The 27250-nt window shown below is 35.7% G+C and overlaps 1 protein-coding gene across 5 annotated transcripts in view; it reads right to left on the minus strand.

Moving 5' to 3' along the window:
- The window catches only part of SNTG1 (syntrophin gamma 1), a 315782-nt gene that overhangs the window by 145133 nt on the left and 143399 nt on the right, over positions 1 to 27250 (minus strand). For all 5 annotated transcript variants that reach the window (XR_015286694.1, XM_086888380.1, XM_086888383.1 and 2 more), the window contains exons 2-3: positions 12115 to 12169; positions 1320 to 1454 (exon numbers count right to left, since the gene is read on the minus strand). Coding sequence is in view for 4 of the 5 variants with exons in the window: in XM_086888380.1 (XP_086744506.1) it covers positions 1320 to 1454; positions 12115 to 12141 (162 nt within the window). In the remaining variant the exon portion in view is untranslated. The remainder of the gene's footprint in view (positions 1 to 1319; positions 1455 to 12114; positions 12170 to 27250) is intronic.

Genomic DNA, 27250 nt, shown 5'->3' on the forward strand with positions numbered 1-27250 from the left:
CTGTCTATTGAGGAACAGAGGAATCTGATTGGTAAAAGGAGCATCTATATTCCATATAAAGTATACAGACCTGTATTAGCAAACTGCATTTTTTCAGCACAAAACAGTCAGAATCTAAGGTCAGATTTGTCATGCAAATAAACCCAGACTCTTTGGAGACTGTAAGCAATGTGTTCCTCTTGTTTCAGAGAAAAGCTCTGAAGAATTCACCTTGAGATATTCATAATCATGAGAAGGATAATTTGATAGATTTTTTCATTAATCTTTCACACTCTTTGCACTGTTAACATTTTAGCAATTAATTTTTCATTTGTGCTTTGCATCTTTTTTATTGTACTTGTGTTTAGAGATGCAAGTATGTGGCAACAGCAGCAATTAAATAATAAAACACATAAGAGCATTAACAAAACATTTTTATAAACAGATATCACACTACTATGCCTCACAAGATTTAACACAAAATTCTATGATTATCTAACTTTTCTCAAAGGGAAACCAGAAGGTTTATGATAGTTTCACATAAATCTTAAAAATATCTCTACAAAATATAATTACAGCATCTATAAAAATGTCTCTAGAAATGGATACTAAATGTTTTCTATTATTTTTGTACCTATCTCCTAATATTAAATAAAAACTTTGCATTACAATAGCTCTAAACACCACAATATTTTTCTATATAAAATTTTACAGATCTTCTAAATAATTGTCGTTTCTCATGCACAAAATTCAACATGATGCTTAAATAAGGAATCTGACACATCATGTAAAAGCAGTGACACACAAACCCCCATATCCCAGTGTTCCATCTCTGCTAACATGATATGCTGTTGAAGTTGGGGACCCTCACAGCACTGCTGAAGCCTAGTGCTGGGCTACCACAGGAAGGACCCCAAGCAGCAGAGGATAAATGGTAACTTCTCTACCAGCAAAGCCCTGCCATAAGTGTCTCATCAATTCCACAGACAACACTCAGACACTTACGTACGCTGAGGTATCTGCACGCCCTGCAAAAACCACTGCTCGTGTCATTCCTCCCACATTCAGTGGCTCCAATACCCAAGGGTGAGTGAAGAGAAACAGTACTGCAGTCATGCATAAAACTTACTATCTTATTGCTGCTTTTTAGATGAGTATTGCTAATATTTATTGTTAATGTTAAAAGAAACATTTAAATACACTTAGTGTTAACAGTATAAAATTAAATAGCAATCCATGGGAGCAAATGCATACAGATGTGTGTATGCACCCCCCCACACATACACACAGCACTTTTTCTTTGTGAAAAACATCTTAAAGAAGAAATAAAAACTACTTACACCAGAATAGAAAGGCTCACCAGACACACAGATCACATCCTGCTCCTGGATCATCAAAATATCTTTGGCTAAGTGCAGTCGCACTTTGAAAGGCTCCTGATTACCATCCTGCAGCAAACAAACCCCTGTCTTTGTCTTTAAGGAGGGAATAAAGAAAAAAAAAATTCAGTTAGCTCTTAGAATTGTTAGAAGTGGTGATTGAATAAGAATACTTGATAGCTAAGTACAGTCATCATAAACAAAACTATTTTCAATGATCACTGTGTTTAGACTACAAGAGAACAAATGTTACCCTAGTAAACAGTAAAGGCTGTTTTTGTAATAACAGATTTTGCAATAATAAGGTGCTGTTTCACCCGATATCATTTTGTGAAACTCTTTCCAAATTGCTTCAAATCAACTGTGCTCTTATGTTCTGTCTTTTCATTAAATTATGACACCCCATAAGACACAAAATAAAAGCTGATCCTCCACATACTACACCATTTTTACACAGAAACACACACAATGACATCTCCAAACTACCCAGATATGAGTACCAACAGCTGCATTAACCCAGCTGTGGGCTATTTATTCCTTGTCTGTGAATACAACATTTATTCAACTTTTTAATGTTCCTTTTCAAATGAGGATGCTGAGCTAAGAATAAGAGAAAATAAAAAAAAAAATACTAAACTCCCTGTGGTAACTTAGTTCTTGCTCCATTTTTGTATTTTACATTTATGGCTAAAGATCAGGAATTCTGTAGGATTCTTCAATATATAAAAATTATTTTTCAGTAATTAACAGTGCCTTTGCAGTAGTACCTACTTGTACTATCTTTTGGAACATTATACATAAGAGGGTGAGCACCGAAAAAGTTGGCACATCAAAGTACCATCATTATTTATTTTTCCTGAAGGTTATGTTGACAATAGCACTCTGTGTAACACTTTGTCAATGGACAAAATTCCCACTGGTAGAGCAATTTTTTTGTATGAGAAATCTGATTACAAACAATCTGAAATTAATTAATCTGAATTAATTAATCTGAGCCTTACAAGTCGTTTACCAGCATAAGTATTTGCATAGATAGATAGAGATATATAGAGAAATAGAGATATAGATATATACACGTGTCTCAGAAGAAAATTCACATATAAAAAGTATTGAAAAGCTCTGACTCATCAGTGCCAATAATACAACTTTCACTGTCTTCAGAGAGGTCAGATTTCAATCCACCAACTGTAAAAAGTTGGCTTAAGAGGAGATAAAGAAAAGAAAAGTATTTCTCTGAACTTTAAGTGCCAAGGTTGACCTGGCTGAATCTGAGGGCTCTTTCTCAGGCAAGAGTTTAAAAGAGGATTTGGAAGATCTCCCCATAATGTGCTCTTACATCCCTAGCATGGAGAGAACAAACACAAATATGGAACTGACAGTAGGCCACCAGCAAAAGAGAAGTTTAAATCTCTCTCACAAGGCTTTAAAAGAGGTGGAAAGGTCGAGGACAATCTTTAAATAGCTTTATACAATGTTCTCCACTGACAAACTGTTCTGTCACTTCTGCTCCATACTCAACACTCAAACTTTGGAAATTGTTTTTTCTTGGATGCCAGGAGCAAATGTGTATAACTCTGCCAGGAATTTGAAAGTGGCGCTGACATTGCTTGTATTCTTTTTGATCTAGGTAACAAGAAGGAAAAAATGAAGAGCTCCATGCATTGAACTCACTGAGGTCAGTTGAATCTCTGGTCAACAGTCATCCTACACCATTTTTCTAAAATTAAGGTGGTTTTTTTGTTGTTTTGTTTTGTTTTTATTTTTTTTGTGAACAAGGTAAGAGAGAAACATGCACAGATAAAATAAAAGGATCACAGAAGGAGTTAGGTTTTCAGTAACACTGAAAAATTCTCCCATATCATACATAAAATGCTACAATATCAAAATGAAGAATGGTTATGTCCTTTGAACTTCTTTACACACTAAGATGCCTCCTCTCTCCTTGGAGTGGTGAAGTGAAAGGGGAAGTTGAACAATGTGGATTGTAAATAATTATGGTCAAACAAAGGGGCTAACACTTAGAAAATTACTTTCTTCTGCAAAAAAGTTTGCAACATACCTTTCCTCCTCCCTGGATAACTGGCAGTAGAATAAATTCTGCCTCTCATACACTGGGTATAGTAACTCTGCAATCTTACATGATTGCACATTTCTGATTTAGTCAGTAACCTTATAAAATCTCTGGAGTCTTTCTGCAAAAGCTGAGGGGCTACTTGTAGGAATTAGAGGCAACCACAGCAGGAACAATTAGACATTAGAATAAAATTAAAATTCAAGTCAGTTTCTAAATGCATATGAGCTATGCTTATTCAGCCTGAACAAGGAAATCAAGCTTGGGTACAGCAAAATATTTTGGCCCTTGGAAAGATTGATCACACACACTCAGGGACCTTATTTACGTCAGACATTCTAAAATGTAATGAACCACTTTACTGTTGTTGGGTTTTATGAAAGCTAGTTTACAATACTGTTCAAAATTAAATCTTCAATTATACTACCTCCTTCTCTCTCCTACCTGACAGCTGCATTAACAACCATGTTAAGTAGAAGAATGTAGTTGAGTTTCATTAGGTAATTTCAAAAGAAGACCTTGAGAACAAAGACTGGAATTTAATTGTTTCATTTTTGTCTGTTGAAACCACTTTCTTGCTCCTCTCATCCACCTCCTTCAAAGTATTTCACAAACTGAGTAAAATAAAGATAAGAGCTCCTGTTCCAGAGCTGGAAATTAGGAAAGACAACCTGTATATATACTTTCATGTAAACTGCTGTTTTATTCATGTGGCCCAGAAAAAAAATTTCTGATCAGCTGTATAACCTACAGCCCTGCCCTCTCTCATATTTGAGGAGCTTAGATGGTGTGCATGTGTGTGTGCATGTGCGTGAGAGGTGTGGGAGTGCAGAGCTATGGCTGATACATGCTTTTGTTCCTGATACCAATTTCTAAGACATTCCATGTGAGGCTGTGTTAAAACTTTTCCCTTTAAGCCTTCCCCATGTCACTGGCAGAGGGGTGAGCCCTGCTCCTGTCTTACAGCAATAAGACACAAACAGCACATTGGCTGAGCTGCTGGGCCATGCAAAGCATCCTCTTGTGCTCAAATGTGTGATACCCTGCATCACCTCACAGCAAACATGCAGAGAGAAGCAAAGCTCAGCTGATAACAGTTTGTTAAGGCAATAAACCTTGACTGAGCCCAAATCACCAAGAACATTATCATATTTATGGAGCTGGGCTCCTGTGCTGCAAAGATGGGAAGAAAACAGTGTTTCAAGTTGCACATTTTTATGAAGCTGAGAAGGTGTGTTAAGGAATGCATATAGAAGCATTGTAAAGAGGTGAAAAAGAAAGTTTCCATATGAGAGAGGAGCCTGTGGCTTCAAGCAAAAGCATTGATGGAGGAAGGTAGTGGTACCTAAGTAACAGGTGCAGTGAATGCTGCACCCACACAAGGCTGCCTCTGTCACCTCATTCAATATGGTTTTAAGCTGACTTAGATGAGAATATTAATGTGGCAAGAGCTGATGCCCTGGAAACTGCTTACAGTTCCTGAACTAATATAATTACAAGAGGGGCTGAAAACTGATCTCTCTTTGCTTTGACACACCAGTCTGTGGTGAACTTTCTGCTTCAGGTCACTATCAGAGAACAGTGTAAGTGGGCAGAGCCCTTAAGGCAGACTGCTTTCCAGAGAATATGGTCAAACTCTGATCATTATTAGCAACAAGGCAGTCAAAAAAGACAGGCTTACTTAAAAATTATAGCCTGACTTACAGAACAATGTCCATAGGGACTGTGTAAAAGACCTGGCCTAAAGATTCCTTTCCTAAAAGGAATTTAGAAGTTCTTACGTACCAAAACACACATTCCACATTTGTTAAATGGCCTTCACAAATATTTAAGGATTCATTTCAGAGGAAATACACATGAAAGCTACGGTTTCTACATTTATACTAGAAGCAGAGTACCTACAAAACACATATCAAAATAAATACTGCAGGAGAAACATCATTAAAGTTACCTGTTGATTTAGAAGGGAATTTCCTGCAGAATTTCCAAAATAAATATTTTTATAAATTTATCTAGCCTATAAAAGTCTGCTAGGAGATTTTCTGGGTGGTTTTTTTTGTTGGTTTTTTTTTCATTTCATGTCTTTTTTTTTTTTTTTTACTTGTCATTTATGACAAGGAAAAATAATTCTAAAACATTTCCCTTGTTTTTTTCTCAAAGACAGTTTCTCAATCTTTCAGGCAATTTAAAATACTCATAATTAGTTTTCAAGACATGTCTATATCTTCTCCTTCATCTATGTCTTTGGCCCTACAGTAATAAAACAATTTATTTAGCTTTGATTATCATAGTTTTATGTCAGTAGGAAGACTTCAACAAATATCCCAGAATAGTTTAGTCCACAAACAAGTTGAAGAAAGAAAGAGGAAAAAACATAAAATCTTGGCACATTTTCTATACAAGGTGACCTGGATTTTTAGTTTTTACTTTGACTATTATGTCCTAAAATAAAGTAAGCCTCTGCAATTTGGTATTAAGCCCTGAAATTTATTTCTGCTATCAAGAACATGATAGCAGTAAGGAGAATGGCTTACAAAACTGTCTTAAATGTGTACCTAGCTCCTTCAGATTAATATCTACCCTTTTGGGTGCTTATTCGAACTGAGGCTGACCTCTGAATATTTGGAGATATGCCTGTCACTGCTTCATAATCGTAAGTATAATAATAAAAAAGGAAATTGAATCAGAGGTTTAAGGAGGTAATGGCATCGGATTTAAGGAGCTAATAGCAATGGATTCAAGAGGAAGGAATATGTGTCAGAACCATATATGGGATGTTTTTTAAACAGTCCAGTTACACATTCTGTGGAGGTATTGCTAGCTTAAGTGAAAAGCACTTATATTGTCAAAAATTGGAATGCAGCCCAGACACACAAGGATGTGTTCAGCTTGTCATTCAGAGCCTCTTCAATCAGATACCAACATTTTCCAATCCCAGGGACAGCAAGTCCATTCCTGCATATGAATTACACTCCAGTCTGAAAGTACTGCAGAAAAATTCTGAATTTGGACTTGAACTTATTTTAATTTGATTTGTCAGGTATTTTCCAGGTAAGCATTTATTGTGGTACTCTTTCTAAGTGATTTTATTGAGTGAATGAATTCTTATAGAGAAAATCCTTGCTTCATACATAAATTAAACGTTTGGAAAAAAATACATATATATATGAGCTTCTTGCTAAGCTAAAATACTTTTTTGGAGTGAATTTTTTATTTTTCTGACACTGTAAGGATGCCACTGTCATGTCTGAATTGCCAATGAGTTTAGTGTGACTATGGAGTTGAACCCAAGAGGTAAGGAAATATAAAATTGAAGACTATTGTGAGAACATGTATTTTTCTTCAAATTGACTGCACCTATTACAGGACATTCTAACGGATATTGTAAATTACGAGTCATTTTCCATCATGTGATTTTGAGATTAAATCATGAGATGAAGCTCCATTTAAGAAAAATCACAGAAACCCATGGTATTAGAAATCCCACTTTTAATTTAACAGGATTTATAAAGAAAGGAAAACAGCAGCTTAGTCTGAAATGTGTAAATCAAAAAATGGTACAAAGCTGATCAGAAATAGACCATAAAAGTATATAACAATATTTAGGGAATAAATTCACAAGAAAGTTAAATATGGCTTAAAATTTAAAACGTTTTGTTGCAGGAAAGTTTGTTCCCCCCCACTCCCCCCCCAGCTAGATGTTGAAATAGAGGTCACTACACCTTTGAATAACAGAACACATCAAATTATAAAGCTTGTGAAGTCTTCAAGAATATTTATAGAATTCATAAAGCAGAGGACAAACAGTTTACCAATTCAAATTAATCCTTCAAAGAAAAAATGGACACTACTGTGAAAAAAAAAAGAATATAGTGTTAGCAGGAAAATGAATGCAGTATTTATTAACTTGAATAAGTCTGATGTTATATTAGAGGGGGGGAAAAGCCAAGCTATTAGAAGTAAAGAATGAGATTTCAAAAAGTTAAAAAACTACTAATGCAGCTTGTTCATAAAGTACAAGGAAAATACTAACTTAAAAAGAAAAAAATAACAGGGGAAAATGTTCTAATGCATTATAATCATCCCAAGTCTTCAACTTCAACAGAAGGATACTTTCACTGCAGAGGACAGTATTATGTCAGAGACTGAGGTTATCTTCCAAGAGATAGTTTTCAGAATATAGAATAAGGTCAAGTGAGTACAGGAGAGCATTTTAAGAACCCAGTGACTCTGTGATTTATGCTCTTGTAAAGTTCAAAAAGCTCGGGATAAAGGGTAAGAGAGAAGCAGGATAGTCTTATGGTTTAGAAATTGTTAAATAGCAGAGCAGACAAAATGGATATATTTGCTGATCACTGAGGGAAAAAAAAGTATGGAATACTGAATAACAAAGTATGAAACAGTGAAAAAAAAATCCCACAAGCAGAAAACAAAGAAGCCAAACACACACACAGACAAAAAAAAGTTAAAAAGTCACCTCTTTAGATAACACATAGTTTCCCTTAAAAAAATACGTGTATGTGTGTAAGGTCTCCATTGTCTAGCATGGAAGTTATTTTTTGCAGAATAAAACTACTTTAAGGTACCTTGAAAGGCAAGACAGTTTGAAGATAAGGTGCTTGGGGGAGAAAATAATCATTAAGATCCTAGAAGTCATTTTGAGATTGAAAACAAACTCTACCTGTCTACATATCTGTGTTTAATCTCACATTATAATAACCCTGACTGCTCCAATCAGATCTGCTGTAGGAACTTAGGCACAAAGTGCACATGCAGATACCTGTAAGGAGACAAGACCATTTCAGTGCCCAAATCTCAAACCAAATCTCACTAGTAGACACTAGAAGAAATTAGGGATGCATGAAAGCACCAGTACTATGAAAGAACTAAGGTTCCCTCAGAGACCTCCAGTGCACTAGAGCAGCAGCTAATTAGAATGAAAAGTCATTTAAGGAAAAATAAAAAATTAGTATGCCATAGACACCATGAAAAACATGCTTTAGCCTCAGTACATCTATGTGGAAAATTTTTGCTTTATGCTAATTGAAACTCAGCTCAAACCATTTACTGTCATTACTAAGGATGGAAGTGCCAACAAGAATCTGAGCTGCATTCACCAGTTTGGGAGAGCAAGCTCAGTTCTTCTGCAGTGTAGTGGCTACAGCACCAGGATATGCAGGTGAAAGGAAACAAAAAGGGGAGGAGGAAGATCAATTAGTCAAGATGCTTCACAAAAGATGTTATTGCCATTATTAAAAACTTCTTAGCAACTATTCTGGCATAGAGATATTTTTCCCACATATGTATCATGACTGAGAATTTAATACAATAAGGGATGAAGCCTGAAAGTTTTAAATGCATTGACTAGAGAACCAATTAAACAAAAATACCTGGTGCAAAGTCTACAGCTACTTTACCTTTCATATCAATAGTTGAAATAAATAAGACATCAGCAAAATGTTTGTGGCTTGAAGTGACTAAACTAGTGCCAAAGATGTGATAAGATGGAATAGAACCACGAGCTAATTAAGGATGTACTGGCACAATGGTCATTTTTTAAGCCACTACCACCACTTGGATAAGAAGCTCAAGTAACAGATGAAATTTTGGTGACAAATCTGGCAAACTTTAAGGTATGAAGAAAATTTTCTTAAAAGCAATAGGTGAAAGATATATATTGTGTCTTGAAATACCTGACCTGATTACACCTTATATTGACCTCAAGTGAAATATTTTATTAAGTAATTAATTAATACTTGGACGATATTTAAAGTCCATCCCTGTCCAGTTCCATCAGTCAAAGCTCAAAGGACTACAGGACCACGACAACAGGTGGGAACCCAAATTAGGGACTCAGAAAGGGACACCCAGTCTGGGTCCCCTGCCAGGGCTGTCCTAGAACAGCTTCAGCTCCAGTGTCTGTGTGAAACCCATAATGGTAAGAAAATGCCATAGCACCTCTTGGAGTAAGTGGAGGTCAGTGCCTGGGAGCATGGGCACACAATGGAATGCAGTTTTGGATTGCACAGGACCCATTATGGGATGTTTAGGGGAGGACCAAAGACAGGGGAAGGGATTCAGTGCTTTGTGGTAGGGAATGAGTACCTGAAAATAAAGACTTAAGGTGGAAAAAATGTGACTGGTCACATGCAGTTTTCTAGTCAGTGTGTTTGTCAGGCCATGACCCGAGCCCAACTCAGACTGGGAGACTGGAGACTGGGATTCAGGGATAGGTGCTGGGCACACTGGGCAAACTGTCTAAACCCCACTGCTGGAGGCACTCACAACATGAGCGAGTGAGGTATATACATCTACATGTACATATACCCTAATAAGTGGACCTCAATCCTGCTCAGCCAGAGAGGGGAATAGCATGAGGACATTGGTGCTGTTTGTGAGTGCTCTGTGTGCTGCTATTGGATCTGTGTAGCCCATCATGTACATAAAAATATATATGGATACATGCATGTGTGCTCTGCCTCCATATGCCTACTGGGGATACATCTTCACCCTCATGACTCTTTTGGGCACATGGAGCTGCAGCAGCCTCCCCTCTCTTGGGCTTTCAGATCTAGTTCATTGTATTTTCCCTCAAAGAAAAATCAAAGCAGATGATGCATTACAATCATAGTGTTAAGGTTTTAGTTAAAAATGACACCATGTGCAAGCATAAGGCTGATGATTATTTATTTAGACACAGGCATTTGATGAAAGTAGGTTGAAAATCTGTATTTTATTAACTTCTTTTTGGAAGGAAAGAGATGGACCATAGTCTTGGAAGTGACACCACTGATTCTGTGGTACAAACCCCATTTTACATAAAACATACAAACTGGGGTTGAATCCACCTCATTTAATTTTATTTAAATGCCAGTTAAAGGATTTTCTTTGCCATTTCCAGATTGTGGAGTTTTTTTAGGATGGGTTGAATCATCCTCTCCTTCCCTTGTCTACCATGGAAGCTCCACAAATCAGCTGATTTTTAAAGAGCTAAATTTGAAATGAATGCCCCCATTAGAAACTAGATATGGAATGAAACAGATCTGTCTGTACAGTACTTGTGCTGTAAAGGCTAAGACAGGACACATATGCCAAGTCATCTTTCTGTGGCTGCTCTTGTTATTATATCTGCTGGACACAGAGTGAAGTTAACTGCCCCTAAAGAGTCTACAGAGTTTAAAGAATAACATAAAAAACTATGAAAATAATACTTATCTTCCTCTTTACCTGCATAAGTGCATTAAAAATAAATAAATAAATGATGATAATGATGATAATGATGATAATAATAATAATAATAATAATAATAATAATAATAATAATAATAATAATAATAATAATAATAATAATAATAATAATAATAATAATAATAATAATAGTACCAAAATGCCCTAATAACATGCTTTAACTCTTGGTCAGCCATGAAGCAGTTAGGAGGTGGGACTACATGATCATTGCAAGCTCCTTCCAACTGAAAATATTCTATCTGAAAAGCTAAACCTCAAGATTAATAAGAATGCTTTCTTCCATGCCAATAATCTGGGATATACTGCTATAGAATTTACACCATGCATCTTCTGAGGTATTAAAGCTTGATATATACCATCCTGGAAAAACATCACAGTATTCTTTCCCAAAGGCAAGGTTCATTTTAATATTACTTTCTGACCCTACTACTCCTTTCAGATGCTGTCATGATTAAGTGTTTATTCTGCTTATTTTCTCTTCTCCCCTAATTTATTCCAACTAATTCTCAAGTCACAATTGGTTTTAGCTGCAGTTAGTTCTTGATTTTAGTGCTGTTCCAATCCCTTCATCTGTATTTTTTCAAGGGATCATGGTCCTAAAGATGTAGCCAGTTTTCTTGTTTCCAGTCCTACCTTCCTAAATGCTGTTTGTGGTTTTCAGTTTACAGGTAATTGTCATTATTTTTTAATTATAATAAGGCTTTAAAATCATTACATAATTTGCTGTAAATTGTTCTCACTGTGTCTCAATTGCTGAAGTTGTTAAAATCACATTAAAACAATTGTTCATAGACAATCACTGAGTAAATAAGATGCCCTTGCTAATGTCTACAAATACATTTTATTTGCTTTCTTTAAGGCAAATTAGTATAAACACAGAAAGCACTTCCCTCATCTCTAGTGGAGGGAGACTGAAGTACTTTGCATTGACATTATGAAACTAATTCTAGGCAAAAATTACTCTCTTACCTCACTAAATCTGAATGGAATTGCTTTTCATTTCGGTCATCTTCACAGCTTCCCTTCTCCCCGCCCACCTCCCTCCCATACTTCTACATTTCCCTCTTGATTCTGCTGAGCAGCACCAGATTCCTGACTCCACTGTTTTTCTCCATGCACAGGCTTTCAGATATAAACAATTCAAGAAGAGCAAAGCTCACACAAAATGTATCTGCCTGCACCTACATTGTGCCTAAAGAGGTAAATGGGAACAGAGGTGAGATCTAGTGATAAATACACTTGAGCAAATTCTTTCATCTTTTACTACAAAGTCCATCTGCCACCATGAACTGATCAGCTGAATGACATCGACTATATAATTCCTAAAACTTCAGGGGGAAATAAAAAAGGGGGAAAAAAGGTACCTTGCATATAAAAAAGATTAAGAATTCAGTGATTTTCATTCTACTACTGTTTGAAAAAAAAAATCTGATCCTACCTCTTCACAGGCGGTCCTGAAATCCATGTGCTATGACACAGCAAGTGATATTTGTCTAAAATGGAGAGAAAGATTTCATTAGAATGAAAAAGATATAGCAAAACATAAAAGTTATCTGAGAGAAGCAACTGCTCCTCTCTTTGCTAGGTCCAGTTATAGCCATTGGTTAAAAGGAAAAATGATCAAAGTTGCAATAGGATTAGAAAGATGTTAGAAGTTGCTCCTGTTCTTATAAAGTACACAACCTGGTTTCATTGAATATAATCAAAGGAAGCTTGTGTTCCACCACTTCCTCCCTTTCACAGGACATTCAAACATATTTTTCTTATTGTAAGTGTAAATTTCTTTTTTGTGTTTTCCAATTTTTGTTTCATAAGTAAGAGTATACTCAAAAGTAACAAAACCAGAGACAATTAAGTGTTGCTCTCCAGAACATTCTCCTCTCTTTTAAAAAAACCTTTTTATCTTTTCTTCCCAAATTAAAATCCATCACTCACCAGTATCTTTTGTCTCACATTTTATTAATGTACCTAATCTCTCCACAGAAGCTGCTGTCATTTAACAGTGTGCCTACTTTGCAGAAATATTTATGAGTTGAAAAACAAATGTTAGAAAAGTCAGGAGTACGAGTGAGTGCTGGCAAAATGTCACACTAAATCCTGCGATTATTACTTTGCCTGGCCTTTACTTAAAGTGTGTTCATTGCTGTGGACACTTATGCATTCATTTATTTATGTGGTAAAGCCACTGGGACAGGATGTTAGCAGAGGCTGCTAAGTGTCCTGCTGCTGGGTCTGCAATAGAACCACTCATGCACCAGTCAGTAACATTTTCAGGAAACACAAAACAGTCCTGGGCAAAACAAAAGTTTCATTCATTGTTATTTTGCGTTAATTATGTCTTTGCCTTTATTTGTATAGGTATAGTACTTGATCAACACAAAATTTGCATCACTAGCTTAAGTTTAAAATAAAATTTTTAATTCCTCACATAGTACAAAAATTTAAGTCATAATACTTACAATTAAACTTAATAATAATAAAATACTTTCATTAAGTGTCTTGATTTATTTTGCTGCCCTGAATGCAGTTTTATTGAACAGCACAGATATAAGGTTAATGTTCTCTATTAATTGAGCTCTGCCTGGTTCACAGCCTGTGCTCTAGACTAACTTCTAGCATAGATAGCCTAGGTTGGCTAGGTTACAATTCAGAAATTTTAAAAAGGACCCATCAACATTCCTTCCTTATCAGCTTTACATGAGCACCAAGATCCAACAATGAACTTGATCTGTAATTCTGCTATCAAAAATGCTCATAAAATCAAGGTCACTATTACTGTTTCAAAGCTTTTCTCTCTGGTGGGTCAGTCATTGTGTTGCAAAGTATGTTTCCTTGTAATCTTTATGAACTCTTTTATCAGCTGAGTAAACTGAAGTCGAAAAGAGACTTTACTCACCTTGGCCAAATATTCTGAGGACTTCTTAGCCTCCTGGAACTATAAGAGCATGCATCTTTGAAAAATAAACTGTAGTAATGAACAGTGCTCTCCCTTCTTCGGCCCTGGTTACGGCAGGTCACTAATTCCTACCGCAGTCAAAGTTTATTCTTTTGTGTTATGTTCTGCCTTAATAAAAGCTCTGCAAAGTTTGGATTTGGGTAACTTTGGTTCCACAGTCAATGACAGTTCCACTTTCTTTCTGTTTTAGCACTTCTTTGATCTAAACCTTATCTAAACCTGTTCATTTCTACAACTCAGTATGACTCTGTTTTTATTCTTTGTTTTTAGATATAATACATTTATTTACTTACTTCAGAAATACTTGTATTATCACAGGGAAAAAAAGAATTGTTACTAATAAAATATTGTCTAAAATGTAAAGCTGAAACTACATAATTCTCAACACAAAATAAAACTCCTTGCAGAGAGTTTATGTGTTTCTCAGGCAGGCAACATCTCAGTTACTAATCTTTGCAATACAGCTGCCACTGCTTCTGCTCCCCTCTATTTCCTACAGATTTTCATCTGCAGCTGCACAGAGAATGTAAGCCCATTATCAATGTTCTTTTTCTGACTATCAGCAATTTTATAACACTTGATATTTTACAAACAGCACACAGAAGGTTTGATTACAAAGTGCAGTACCCCATAAATCATCTCAGAAATGTCATTGTTTCCAGCATTTATACCCCAAATAAACACTCTAGATAATTAAATTACAGGAATACATATCATGCATCATACAGAAATGTTATATTTTATGGTGGTAAAAGCCCCAATGATTGCTAATTGTATCCTCCTGTAATACATGAAAAAAGGAAGAAAATATAAACCTAAGTAATTGCAAAAATAAAACATTTGCAAAATGATAAATTGTGAAACCCACTGCTTACAGATATCCGTGATAAGCTTCTTGCTAATCTCTGCAACCCCATCTCCAAATCACAGCCACTTTCACCTGAGCAACTTTCCAGCTCTCATAGGAGCTTCCTTCAGCCTATTTTTTTTTTTTTTTTGCCCCTCCCCACCATTAGGCTGCTCTGGGACAAACTGTGCTTCAGAATGTGAGAAAGGAGCTGCCTGTGGCTTTGAATTCAGGAGGTGCAGAGGAAACAGCTCCAGGACAGAGCCTGGTTTGCAGAAAGCAGTGTGCCTTTCTCTAAAGGGGCTGGGTACCACTGCAATCAGAGATACGTAAACAAGCAAGCTTTGAAAAGTTACTTGCTGTCCTTTCAACTTGACTTGCAATCTGCATCTCCTCCAAAAATGAGTTATCAGACCTATTTAGTTCACCCCTGCTGATGCATGTAAAAGGAACAGTGTGTGACAGACAGGTTGAGAAGAGACTTTGACACCCCCTTGGCAGAAAAAGCAGTTATTCAATACTGAAGAAACATTTACCAAGCAGTATTTTTATGGCGTTTGTGTTCTAAAGGGAAATCAATGGCTAAAGCATAATGGCAAAGATGAAGGCTATGGCAGCCCTCAGAGACAAAGCTTCATTTAGGATAATGCACTGAGCACTTGAGCTATGCTCTGATCTTCTTACAATAAATCAAGTCATATTCCAGTGGTATAATAGATGTAATTTCACAAAGTAATTCCATGACTGAATACTCCAGGATACAAGAATGAAATAAGATACCAAACAAAAAGAAAATTTCTTGTGTGCACAAATCAAGAAGACACACTTTGTGAAGTGTAGGAAATACCACAAGCCAAATGAAATAGTACTGATAGTAGGAAACACTTAATTCTCAGCATTACTGGTGCAAAGTAAGAATACAATACTGTATGCACAAACAAGTGTATGGAAAAATATTACATTATCAAGTGCAGTTTTATTTAGCATATGATATCATTGCATACATCTTGTATATGTCTTACTTGATGGAGAAAAATCACAAGAAATTCTTACTTTCTGAGAAATGTCTGAACTGCTAATGGGGAAAGAGACTACAACCATATTTCAAAGGCACAAATCACTGATCAGCAACTACTTATAATAGTTTACTACTAATGTTTGCCTCTTGAAATCCTTCTGCCTCCATTCTTGCCAAAATATTTTGGGCTCTACATTGCAAAAATGCCTGAAAAAAATCATACCTGTCATTTATTGTGTGTTAGGAAATTAAACATACATACATTTGTAACTCTGCAAAGCCCTTTTTTTTTTAGGCAATAATTAAAACTAAACCCCAAACATTCTCTATTATAAATAGGAAAGTAGATTTAGAAATTATTCTTACATGTAGCATAGCTAGTACTTTGTGCTCTACAGGAAATAAAAATATTTCTGGAAAAAGAGAAATGTTACTTCAAAACCAAATTCCATGAATGCATATTCATTCCATCTAGCTTGCCACAAGGTGTTTGGTACTGGAAGAATGGTCAGAGGCATGCAGACACCACAGTAAATCAAAGGAGCAGTTGAGTAACTGCAGATTAATAAACCCTCATTCAGTTATTGCTTTCCAGCACATTTGAATTATATTTTGTTTGACCACTGAGTTACTTATGTTCAGTTAACATAATGATTTTTAGTAATTTACATATTGGATTCATTTGCTGAAAAATTTCTCAGCAAGTTGGCATCAGTCTTTAGATTCAAGCCTCATACCTCCTCACAAAGTTCAATACAGGAAGGGGGATCTGTATATCCATTGCACAGAATTACAGTTTTAGTAATCAGTGTAAGAAGAAGGATGCTCACAAAGCTGGAGGACCCTAAGCTCTATGTACCTCAATCTACCCAAAAAGTACAAGGACTGAGATGAACTTTGGAATCAGCAAACCTGTGTAGTTCTATGGCAGGGAGGAAAATAATTACCTGACAAAGCTTTTTAACAAAATGTCCAGCTCTTAGCAAAGCTCATGCTTCAAAAGAATTGAAGTTGGCAATTAGTAGCTAACATGTTTTTTAATGTTTCATTCATTTTAGGTTGGTTAAAACCAGTATGGTATTTATCTGCCAGTCATAATTTATTATTTTAGTGGCAAGCCTATTTAATACACAAGCCAAATTAATGATTCACTCTATAAACAACAATTTTTCCATATTCAGTGATCCAGAAGGCAGTATTAACTGAGTGAATGCATCTTGTTTGTTTATTCAGTGCTGTTTGCATTAACAATTACTTAGTGTCCCCCAGAACAAACACCCACAAAATGACCTAACGAGTCACCCAGTCTGTTCTGGCTTGGCAAAAGAAAACTATTGCAAATGGCAAAAAAAAAAACCAAAACCCCAAAACCCCCAAAAATGGAACAATACACAATCTTTCAGAAAGAAAAGCAGCATTAGAGGAGAATAATCTGAAAACAGTGGTATTAAATGGCAATGGGCTGTCGCTGCATGTCTTTATGTGAAATGCATTATGGAAAACTGGAGCATGAAAGTTTGGCTCTGGGTCAAAGTCTGGAAGGCTGTTAGGCAAAAAAATAAATCTTTTGACTGGTTTCTCACTTTTCCAATGTTACCCTTTGGTGATTCAGTAGATGTGTCTAAATACAGTTATGTACGTGATTTCAAAGAGGATAGTGCACGTCAGAGCCCAAGCTTGTACTGAATGTCTCCTTATTCTTCACTACTCTGGAGGCTGCATGAACTGTGACATGATTTAGACAATTTCTCAGTTTTGCCTAAATAAAAGTGCCTTTTGTCAGAGATAGAAAGAAGTTCTTCTCTGATTACTTGGCACTGCAGTCTGGATTTTCCCTCCATTATCTCTCAACACAAAATTTTCATACAGAAGATATACTGGCACTCCTCTGCCAAGGCAATTGTTTCACACTCAAATGTAAATTTCATGCCTCTGGCATTATGCCTAATGCCAAAAATTCAGTGAGACTTTCCACATTATAGTACATCTTTTGATTTAACTTAAGTTAAAAGAAACAAGCCAAAAACATTTTATCAGTGTCCTAAAGGAGGTTAGAAAATAAACTAATGGTTGTAAATACTTGAGAAGCACTTATCTGAGATTTTTAGATCCTTTATAAACACCTGACAAATATATTTATACCTGCATGTATCAGGATGTGTCACGTCCAGAGTTAATAGTAGTTCTTAATGAAAAAATAATCATTCACTGAGAACTTTTAAAAATCTGTATAACCTCCTTAAAAAAAATAAAAATAATAATATGCAATGAATAATGAAAACTGAAACCAGATTAAATGAAGAAAGGACATGATATCAGACTTATTACAGATTATTGAATTAAAACAATATGTATGTATTTTATGCCCAGTTTACAAAAGCATAAAAAATCACATATTTCCAATCCCACAGCCAAACCAATATCTGATTACGACCTTTCCTTATTTTGATGGGATTGAAATTAGTTGACTAAGGTCAACATATTTTCAGACTGTTTTGTCATTAGGTTTTATGAAATTATTCCTACCATTGAAAAGAATATTCCTATTTCATAATCACAAAATCAAAAAACTGTCTATTTTACATTACCAACCTATGTATCACAACATAATACATTTGTAATGGCATTAGACCTTATCAGTTCTTCCCACTGAGATGGCAACAGGAGTCACAGCAGCCCACTAAAATAAGTGGCATAATTCATCTTTCAGTGCATATTTTCATATTGTTATTTGGAATTATTTTCTATTTAGAAATTGCCACCATCACAAATTTTGCAACTACAGTCAGTTTCTTTGCTGAAATAGAATTGGGCTATTAGATGTAAGAAGGTTTGAGCAATATGACTGGAAGCTACCAGATGGTAAAGAAGATGGGCACAGAGGCTGTTTAGGAATCTATAGAAGAAAACTGAGTCAGTGCAAGCTGGAAAAAACAGAAGAAACCAGGTACTTATTTTTGGTAAACAGCACTCCTGGCAGAGACACTGAATTCAAATGACTTCACTCTGGTATCAGAATCACCTAGGTTAAATACCAGAGAACAAAAAAAAACCCTGGAGGTTGTAAGAGCAAGAGTACAGATTTCCTATTTAAAGTGCATCCCTATTTAAGGCATCTCTGTGTTGCACTGATGCTTAGACAAACTGCTCTTTACTGTGACAGATCATTGATCCTTGAATGCTGTTGATTTTCTCCACTACTGTTTTTTTCCTTCCATTTTATAAAATATGAACTTACAGATTTCCCATAAATAATCAAGTCAATAATGAAAAAATATCGATTATTAGAAATATTTAAAGCGATGTGTTTAACTGACAATTTGAGGGATTTAGAAGTCTGAACTGCAACTTAGCTTCTACTACCAGGTCCTGTAATCAACAGCAATATTCCTGTCTGAGAATTCCTATTACAACAAGCATGAATACAATTCTAGTGGTCATAAATAAAACCTATGCACTGGTTTTATCATCCCTGGGACAGCATAGTTACAACAGAGAGAAAGACCAAGGTTTATTGCAGTCGCTGCTAGTTTTGCCATATCTGAAAAGTCACTCATAAAGGCTACCAGTAAAAAAACCCACTTCCTCAGGTTAAGGTAAAAAACCCTAGCAAATAAACAAACAAACAAAAAAAAACAAGAAAAGAAAACCTAAAACAAAACAAAACACCCCAGTAACCTATTTCAAAGGGTTGCCAGCAAAGGAAAGAGGAATAATGCAGTGCATGAACTAGGAAATTCTAGTTAATAGACATACCATGATCATTTTTTTTATAGCTTTCACCACATTTCACTTTTTTTTTTTCTTTTTTTTTTTTTTAAGAGCAAATATTTCTATATAGAAGAATTCAGTACTTATAGAAAACAAACACCAACAACTTGGCTCAAAATTAATCAACATAATTAGATCTTCCACTTGAGTTTTTGTATGATTGCAGCAAAAGCCTCTTTAACTACTCTGGAATCCAGAAAGCAGGCATTTGTAGCAACACTGTTGTAATATCATCAAGTCAAGTTTATTTACTGTCAAACTATTCCTGCAGTAGTACATTGTCAAAACGTATAAAAAGGGAATTTGAGGTATGCAAATTATGCCACATAGGAAAACACAGCACTGAAAGCACTGTATAGTTAAAGTTAAGTAGCCAGTGAGAAATATTCTACAGCTAATTAGAAAATATCCCTGTGAGAGCAGCACCCCTCACTGAAAATCCTTTTTTATGGAAGTGATTTGAAATGGGATTGTGAAATGGTCATCCCAGTTGTCCATACATCCCTATCCTGCAGGGTGTTAATCCTGCTACAAGGCTCTCACAGTAAGTCAGAAAAAAACACCAACAATGGTGTGCTCCACTTTTAGAAGCAGAGGTTGATTCAGACAAACAATGGCTAGTGGTAAACTGTGCTGATCCAAGAACACTGAGTTGCCACACCATGAAACCTGTGCAGGGCACACATGGGTGGATAGCTGTAAGTAGTTCCCCTTTTTAATGGGTCACATTGTGGGAATTACTCATTTTAGTTATTACATTTTCTATACAATTTTATATATAATTTTAACTACTGTTCAGATTTTACTTAATTCATTCTTGAGCTCACTGAAAGCAAAGATGTCGAGCATTGAAAATCAGGAGGATTTTTCTTTGTAGAATCCCAGACACATTCACAATGCAAGGTAATGGTAATAAAGGTGGGACTAATATCACTAATTTCTTCTATGATTGTTTTTCACTTCCCACTAAATGTAGATGAAAAAATATAATGAGAATGTGAACTATACTTTCAAGCAGACTGGAAGATGTTGAAGTCATGATGAAAAGGTTTTACCACAAGTGAAAAGAATGGGGAAGGGAATCTAAAACTTTGTAGGTCAGCAGAAAGGAGTTAGGGTACATCAAACTGAGGAAGTTTTTGCTTCCTTGGGAACACTGAGGGTTGAGGAAGAAGAAGAAAACAACCTTCAACACAGTGAACGTGAAGGTTTGTGAAGCCACCATAGAAAAATTGATTCTAGGGAAATGCCAGACCCAAAATCAGACCCAAATCCCACAGGCATGGTCGTATTACGCCAGTTGTTCTTCATAGAATTAAGCAATCCTAATTAAGAATTAAGCAAAAGTAATTAAGCAATGCCAGCAAATTCATTGTTCTTGTTCTTAAGCTGCTAGTACAGACTCTTCTATGGATTTAGTCCATGACAAGTAATACTCTCCAAAACAACAGGCTACATGACTCAGAAATTAGTAAAAGGGTGACTTTTAATAGTTTTCCCACAGCCACTCTACTGCATAGGAAAAGACAGTTAAAAACCATGGATGTAGGTTGTTTTATACAATTACCTCAATGCCAGAAGCCAGTTTCATTGATAATGATGAACATGACCTAGGAACTTCATATTTTGGAAACTCACAAGAAAGTGGCAGAACGTAACTAGCTCAAATGACAGCTCTGAAGTGTCTACCCCTGAGAGTATCAGAAGATGCCTCATTATAGGTTACTTTTTACGTGAACTTTTTTTAGAAGTGGGTTCCGGTGGAAAATTTAGATTGTGAATGTGTAACTGAAACTGAGTCACACTGCATACGCAATGATGACTTAAATTTTTAAACCTTTATTTAATTCAAGTATTTTTCAATGTTTAACCTATGTGAAAGACTTTAAGCTTAAGTCTTGAAATCAAAAGGGACTGAAATTTCAAAAATTCCAATTATATCACCAAAATTCACCAGTGTAGTACACGGATATCTATATTGGTGCACTAAACAGTACCAAAGGACTTCTCCACTTCAGACACAGTCACTAAAGCAAAGCAGGAGATTTGCTCTTCCTTTTTACTTTCCAAGCCTTTCAGACAAGAGACTAGGGGAGAGGACAGACTTCAGGTCACAATTTCTTTGTTAACTTTAAAATCTATTTCAGGGAATGGAAAGGTTATAGTTTAAAGACTCTATCCCCTCATCCTGTGGGGAACTACTGGAAGCTATAGGGCTCTTTTTCAGTATACATCTTACCCCAAAGTAATGGAAGTAGGAACAAAATTTGAGAGAGCGTGAGACTTCATTAATAAAAGTAACACAGCAACACAGCGCCAGTCCAACAAGACTGATGAAAGAGGAAAAAGTATTTAACAGGAGGAGAGAAACATGATAGAAGAGGAAAGAGATAGTTAATAAGAAAACCAAAGAAAGAAAAAATGTGAGAGGTGTAAATGGAAACATATTTTAAAACTAATTTAATTTCCTCATTACATACATTTATTTTCTAAGATAATTTTATTTTACTTTTTTGCATCAATAGTATTCCATATGCTAATTATGACTGGTAAGCTGAAGTAAAGTACTTTAGGCATATGGAAGAACCTAACTTCTTTACATATTGTTTTTTTTTCTCCCTCTCTCCTTCCTCCTAGCAGACTTAGGTAACAAAAGGTAGAAACTGGAAAAGGAGAAGTATATGTAAATCTTAGGAATAAGCTGGCAATAAGTAATAATATCGAGGAAAGAGGGTCAGAGATGCATTAAGAAATAATTCCCTGCATTTTCAGTCACATGGCTATGCTAACTGGGCTTTATTTTAGAAATCTTTACACGAGATTACCAGAACTATCAAAGTTCATTGCTTGTGACATGCCTACTGAAAACAAATTACTTCAGTGCAGTTTTGGGTACCATCTAAATCACAATTGCTTAAAAGCATCCTTTATCATTTTAGAAATATTAAAGTGAAAGACAGATATGTAAAGAGAACAAGCTCTGTACAGAAGTCCAGTGACACACTAAATAAAGAGAAATTTGGTCAATGTTAGTACAAGACACTGAAGCAGGAAATGAATATGGGTGTTGTGGGGCTGTAAGGCATGTTTGAGGAGCTGAGATTTGGCAAACCTGTCACAAAGGAATGATTAAGGCAGGAAGTTCAGCTAAATTAAGATCATGCAGTAGAACAAAATACTATTCTTAGAATCTGTTGACGACCACATAGCCCAGGGAAAAGACTAGCCTCTTGCTTTCAGGGTAAGTGACAGCAATGCCACCAGGGTAAACTACAAGGACATACTGAGAGTAAAGGCAGACAAGTTAAATCTGAGACATATACATGACAATGAGAAATGATGGCATAGCACATGTTCTGTAAACTTAATTTCAAGGACTCTGCTACTCAGAGAACCCAAAAGGTATCTTCTTTTGCTAATTAAAAATACACCCAAGTAAAAAATGGTCTTAAGAAATCCTGGTATCAGGCAGCATTATCTGAGCTTGAAATTTTATCAGGGAAAAAAAATTGTGAAGTATAATATACTGACTTGAGAAGGAATCTTTTTTGATGGTTCTAACTTCAAAAGTGTTTTCTAATGCTTGCATGTGATACTTGACCATATTTTTAATTCTTCATAAAGCATAGCTGACTGATCCTGATTTTAAAGTAGGTGAAAACTAGAATGCTAAAGAAGATATTAGACAGTGTTTCACTCTTTGGGAAATGTTTCACTTTTGAAAATTACGATTTTGTGTGTGTGTGTGTTGCTGATATTACCTCTCCTAGAAACAGCACAACTTCCAGGTTGTTGCATTTCCTCATGGTTTTACAGCCATCAAACCCTGCCTAAAAAAATGGTTTTCTCCATGTTCTCATGTGTAATCTTCCTGCTGTTAAAACTAGTCAGGTTCTTTTTCTTTATTATTTTTCTTCTGAATACTAAATGCCTTCTGTAAAAATAGTAGCGTTTTCAAGAAGCAGTTTTAACAATCATTAAAAGTAAACCTATAAAATGTCATGAGAGTCTGACAGTACTGCTGTGAGAACTTGTAACCTACGACTTGAACATGAGCATGATTTGGGAAAGATGATAAGGAGTGACAAGTAGTAAATATCCATCAAGGTTCACAGGTATTTTAGATTCTTACAATGTGGTGGAAGAAACTGAGAAAAGCTTTTACATCTATAAAAATCATGGGAGAAAAAACTTTCATGATTACTTTTTAATAGTACTAAAAAAAAAAAATCATCCTTAAGACATGAAGTCTCATGGTCTCTCTCTCCTATTTTAAAGAGACTGTCTTAGGGGAAAACCAAGTGATAAACAATCTGCTGTCACAATTGTGGCATAATGTTTGAGAATACAGTATGTGCCACCTTCTTAATCTTGGTGTACATAAACTTCTTGTAAAACAGTGCTTCCTTCACTTTCAAAAGCAAACCCCTCACTATGTAATGGGGTCATGAAACTGATCATGCTCATGCCTGCAGGGATTGGGATAATGGCCTGCACAAAGTCTGAGACAACCAAGAACCCAAGCTTTTTCCTTTACAGACCATCATTTAAATTCAGTTTAAAACAATTACAGGAGGAAGGGAAGCGTCTCTGTACTTTTGAACATACTTCAACATTATCTAGCGAAACCCCCTGAACAGCCTATAAAAAACTGCCTATCTAGATTTCTTTTTAAGGAATAAATCTTGTAAACCAAATTTATATGATCTGGGATCTAAAGAATGTATTTCTTTTAAATTTCCCATTTACTAGGCTGGGCATTTCCCTTTCTGGATTCTCCCTCCATTCCCAATGCACCTGGCTGGCTATGGCAAAGTGAGGTCATATGAACACACATATGAACATCTTATTTGAAGAAGGGTTCATCAAAGGATTTAGAATACTGTTTGACAATTACTACATCCTGCTACTGAAGCCATCCATTAATATGAAACACAATATCTAGAAAATTTTCTTCAACACATTATTTATTATATACATAAATGGAAGTGCTTCTTAACCACTTGTGAACAGACTAGTCCTGCTCAAGGTTTGAGAGTAGTGCTATGTATATGATTTTTAAAGAGGACCCTAGCACAGCAGTGAACCTTTCAAAAACAGTTTAAGATCTGCCAATCCAATAACTTTCTTAAGAACAGGATAGGAAGATAAAGCTTGCATTTTCAGACCTTCCTCAAAAGAGGAGAAACAGAGTTTATGTGCTCTCTTAAGTCTCTGGATTACATTTAGCTAGACAATACTCCTGTTCAAGTGTGATGAAGACAATGTCTGTGCCCTGATTTTGTGGCATCTTTCTATATGGGCATGAATAATAATGTAAAAAAAAAAAAAAAAAAAAAAAAAACCCCGATAGTGGTCTAGTATCAGTGTACACAGAAGATTTCCATGTTTGGCCAAAGAACTATCCCATTATTATAAAGTCCAAATAACAGGCTAAAATTTCCAGACAGAGTTCCAACATCGTGGGATTTTTTCAGTCTCTTTCAGTGTATTTGACAACATTTAGCTGCCTTAGGAATTCTTTTTTCCCTGGACTAGTTGCCTGTAAAACTTCAAGATACCAACCCTGCAGTAGTCACTGCAAAAACACATTACACTGTCCATCTTATCAAATCACCTTCACTTCCTGCGCATATCTCCCACCACTCCATCTAGAAGCCTGCTCTGATATGGCTTTGGAACATTTTTCCCCATTTCCTGGGGAAGCAAGTGTGTTCACCCAACACCACTTCTGCACAATAAGTCAGGTAGGTTGTGGTTAAACAAAAACATAGGAGAAATATAAGTAACTGCTATTCTCAGATTTTTTTAAATGTAAAATAGCTCCTCATGCTTTTAAGACAAGAATTCAGCAGAGATCCCTTCCCTTCCCGCACCTCCCCTCCCCTCCCCTCTCGTCTAGAGACTACTTCCTATACATTCCTTTCTTCTGTTGCTGTTTTGTAGCCTTATTTTACCCTTTATTTTAAGGCTTATGGATGACAGAAAAGAAATAAAAGGTGACTTTCAGGTCAGAGATACTTTACGAGCCTCTGCTGCTGGGGTGAGATTATTTGCAGTGACTGCAGGAATTTTCAGTCATTGGTAAAAGACCACATGCTTCAAAACTGTAATTCCTTTGGACTTCATTGAAGTTTATCATGTGGCATCTCCTTTATGACCTCCTTTGCTTAGCTTCCATTTTCAGTAGAAGCCATTCAAAAAAACCCCAAAAACCTACACAAAAAGAACAAAAATTCAACATACTTCCTGAATTACTTTTTCACCCAATATATGTGGACCACAACAAAGCAGCAACTAATCTCTATATTAGGTGAAAATTAACTGTATTTTCTATGTGATGTTTGACTTCTCAGTTCACTGGGGGAAAGTCATGAATTTCACTAAATTGCATAGAGCTGAGAATACCAAGAAGTTGATAATTAATAATAAATACATAACATATCTGCACTCATTTATCATTTTCACTTCTAATCTTTTGCTTGTGATGTCTTACCATCTCCACAACCCCATTATTATCCTTATTAGTATTTTTAATTTTTTGTGTCTCCCCCCTTATCTTTTTACAAAATATATTAGGCCTTGGTTTTAATTTATGCTGGAGTTCCTCCCAAACTCAATTGCCATCTATTTATATTTGAAAGTTATGTAAGAAAGCTGGAAGTGGCATACTTGGTAAGGCTCAACAGCATCCATTCTTAGGTTACAGTATTGGAAATTTCCTAATGTATGTACACAAATATTAAAAAATTTGGACTGAAAGAATTTGCTATATGACTAGCTTCAAATCCCATAGCTTTCTCCTTTCTAAATTCTAAAGATGAGGTATCATATTTATCATCCTTATGAAAATTGCAGGTCATGTAAATTAGTATTCTCAAAGACCTGCCTGAACATTTTTTCTTCTTCCTCTTAGTATTTCAGATAAAATAATCATTTTCCAACAAAAGGTAGTTCAAAACCAGAAAACAAAATGACACTAGAATAATACTGTATAGCCTCTTTCCCAAACCCTAGAGAAAGAAAAAAAAATTGACTATGTTAATTTATGTACTTACAGAGTGATGCAAGCTAACTTGGACCAAATATAAGTGGGAAGAATTTTGAAAACTTCCCTGTAAAATGCTGAAAAGTTCTGCTACAGAAAGGGAAGAAACTCCACAAAAGTTTAAGTGATACATCATAATCTGCTTTGTATCATGGAAAAGAAGATGTTTCTCTATATGCAGCTCATTTGATGGATGAGATGTATCCAGGATGAAACCTATAGCTCATAGATTTTTTTATTTAATATGACGTAATTTCCTTAATTAATGCACACTTGCCATATATTAGTGCTATTTGAATTTAGGCAATTCTCCAAATTAGTTTTCTACAATCTTTTTTTTTAAAAAGAATGCATGTAATTCTCAGCAGCTGACCTCCTACTCTCAGAAAGCATGCAGAAAGCTGACTGTGATTTAAAAAATGCAACAGGTTTGAGAAATTGCTCTCATGCTTTTTAAGTCAGAAACACACTGATGCTTCAGCCCCACTATACTCTGTGTTCTGCAATCCCACAGGTAGTTCCATTCAGAGACACTGTTTTAAAACATAGAACAAAGGATCTCAGAAATGTGTCCTACTTTGAGATTAAAATTCAGAGGGCCATTAAATTAAAGCATTGACTAATACTCCTCCTTTTTCTCTCCACTGCCTCTCCTTTCACATTTCATGAAACCATGTCAGGACTAGCCTGCTGAAGCAGAATTAGAATTCCTGGGAGAAGATCTGAACCGTTGAAATGTTAAACATGTCAGTGTGTGAGAGATCCACACTTCTGCTCTACAGCAATAAGTAGTACAAGGTCTAACTGTCTCTTCTCGATCCTTGGGTGAAAAGAACAATTGATGTCAGTCACATTCAGCAGGTACCTACTTACTGTATCTTACCCTGCCAATCCAGACAGAAATCAGGTGCTGCAAGACCATTCATAGTCTCTG

Source organism: Cyanistes caeruleus, chromosome 1 (genome assembly GCF_971803275.1).
Source record: "Cyanistes caeruleus chromosome 1, bCyaCae1.hap1.1, whole genome shotgun sequence".
In the NCBI taxonomy this organism is placed as follows: Eukaryota; Metazoa; Chordata; class Aves; order Passeriformes; family Paridae; genus Cyanistes; species Cyanistes caeruleus.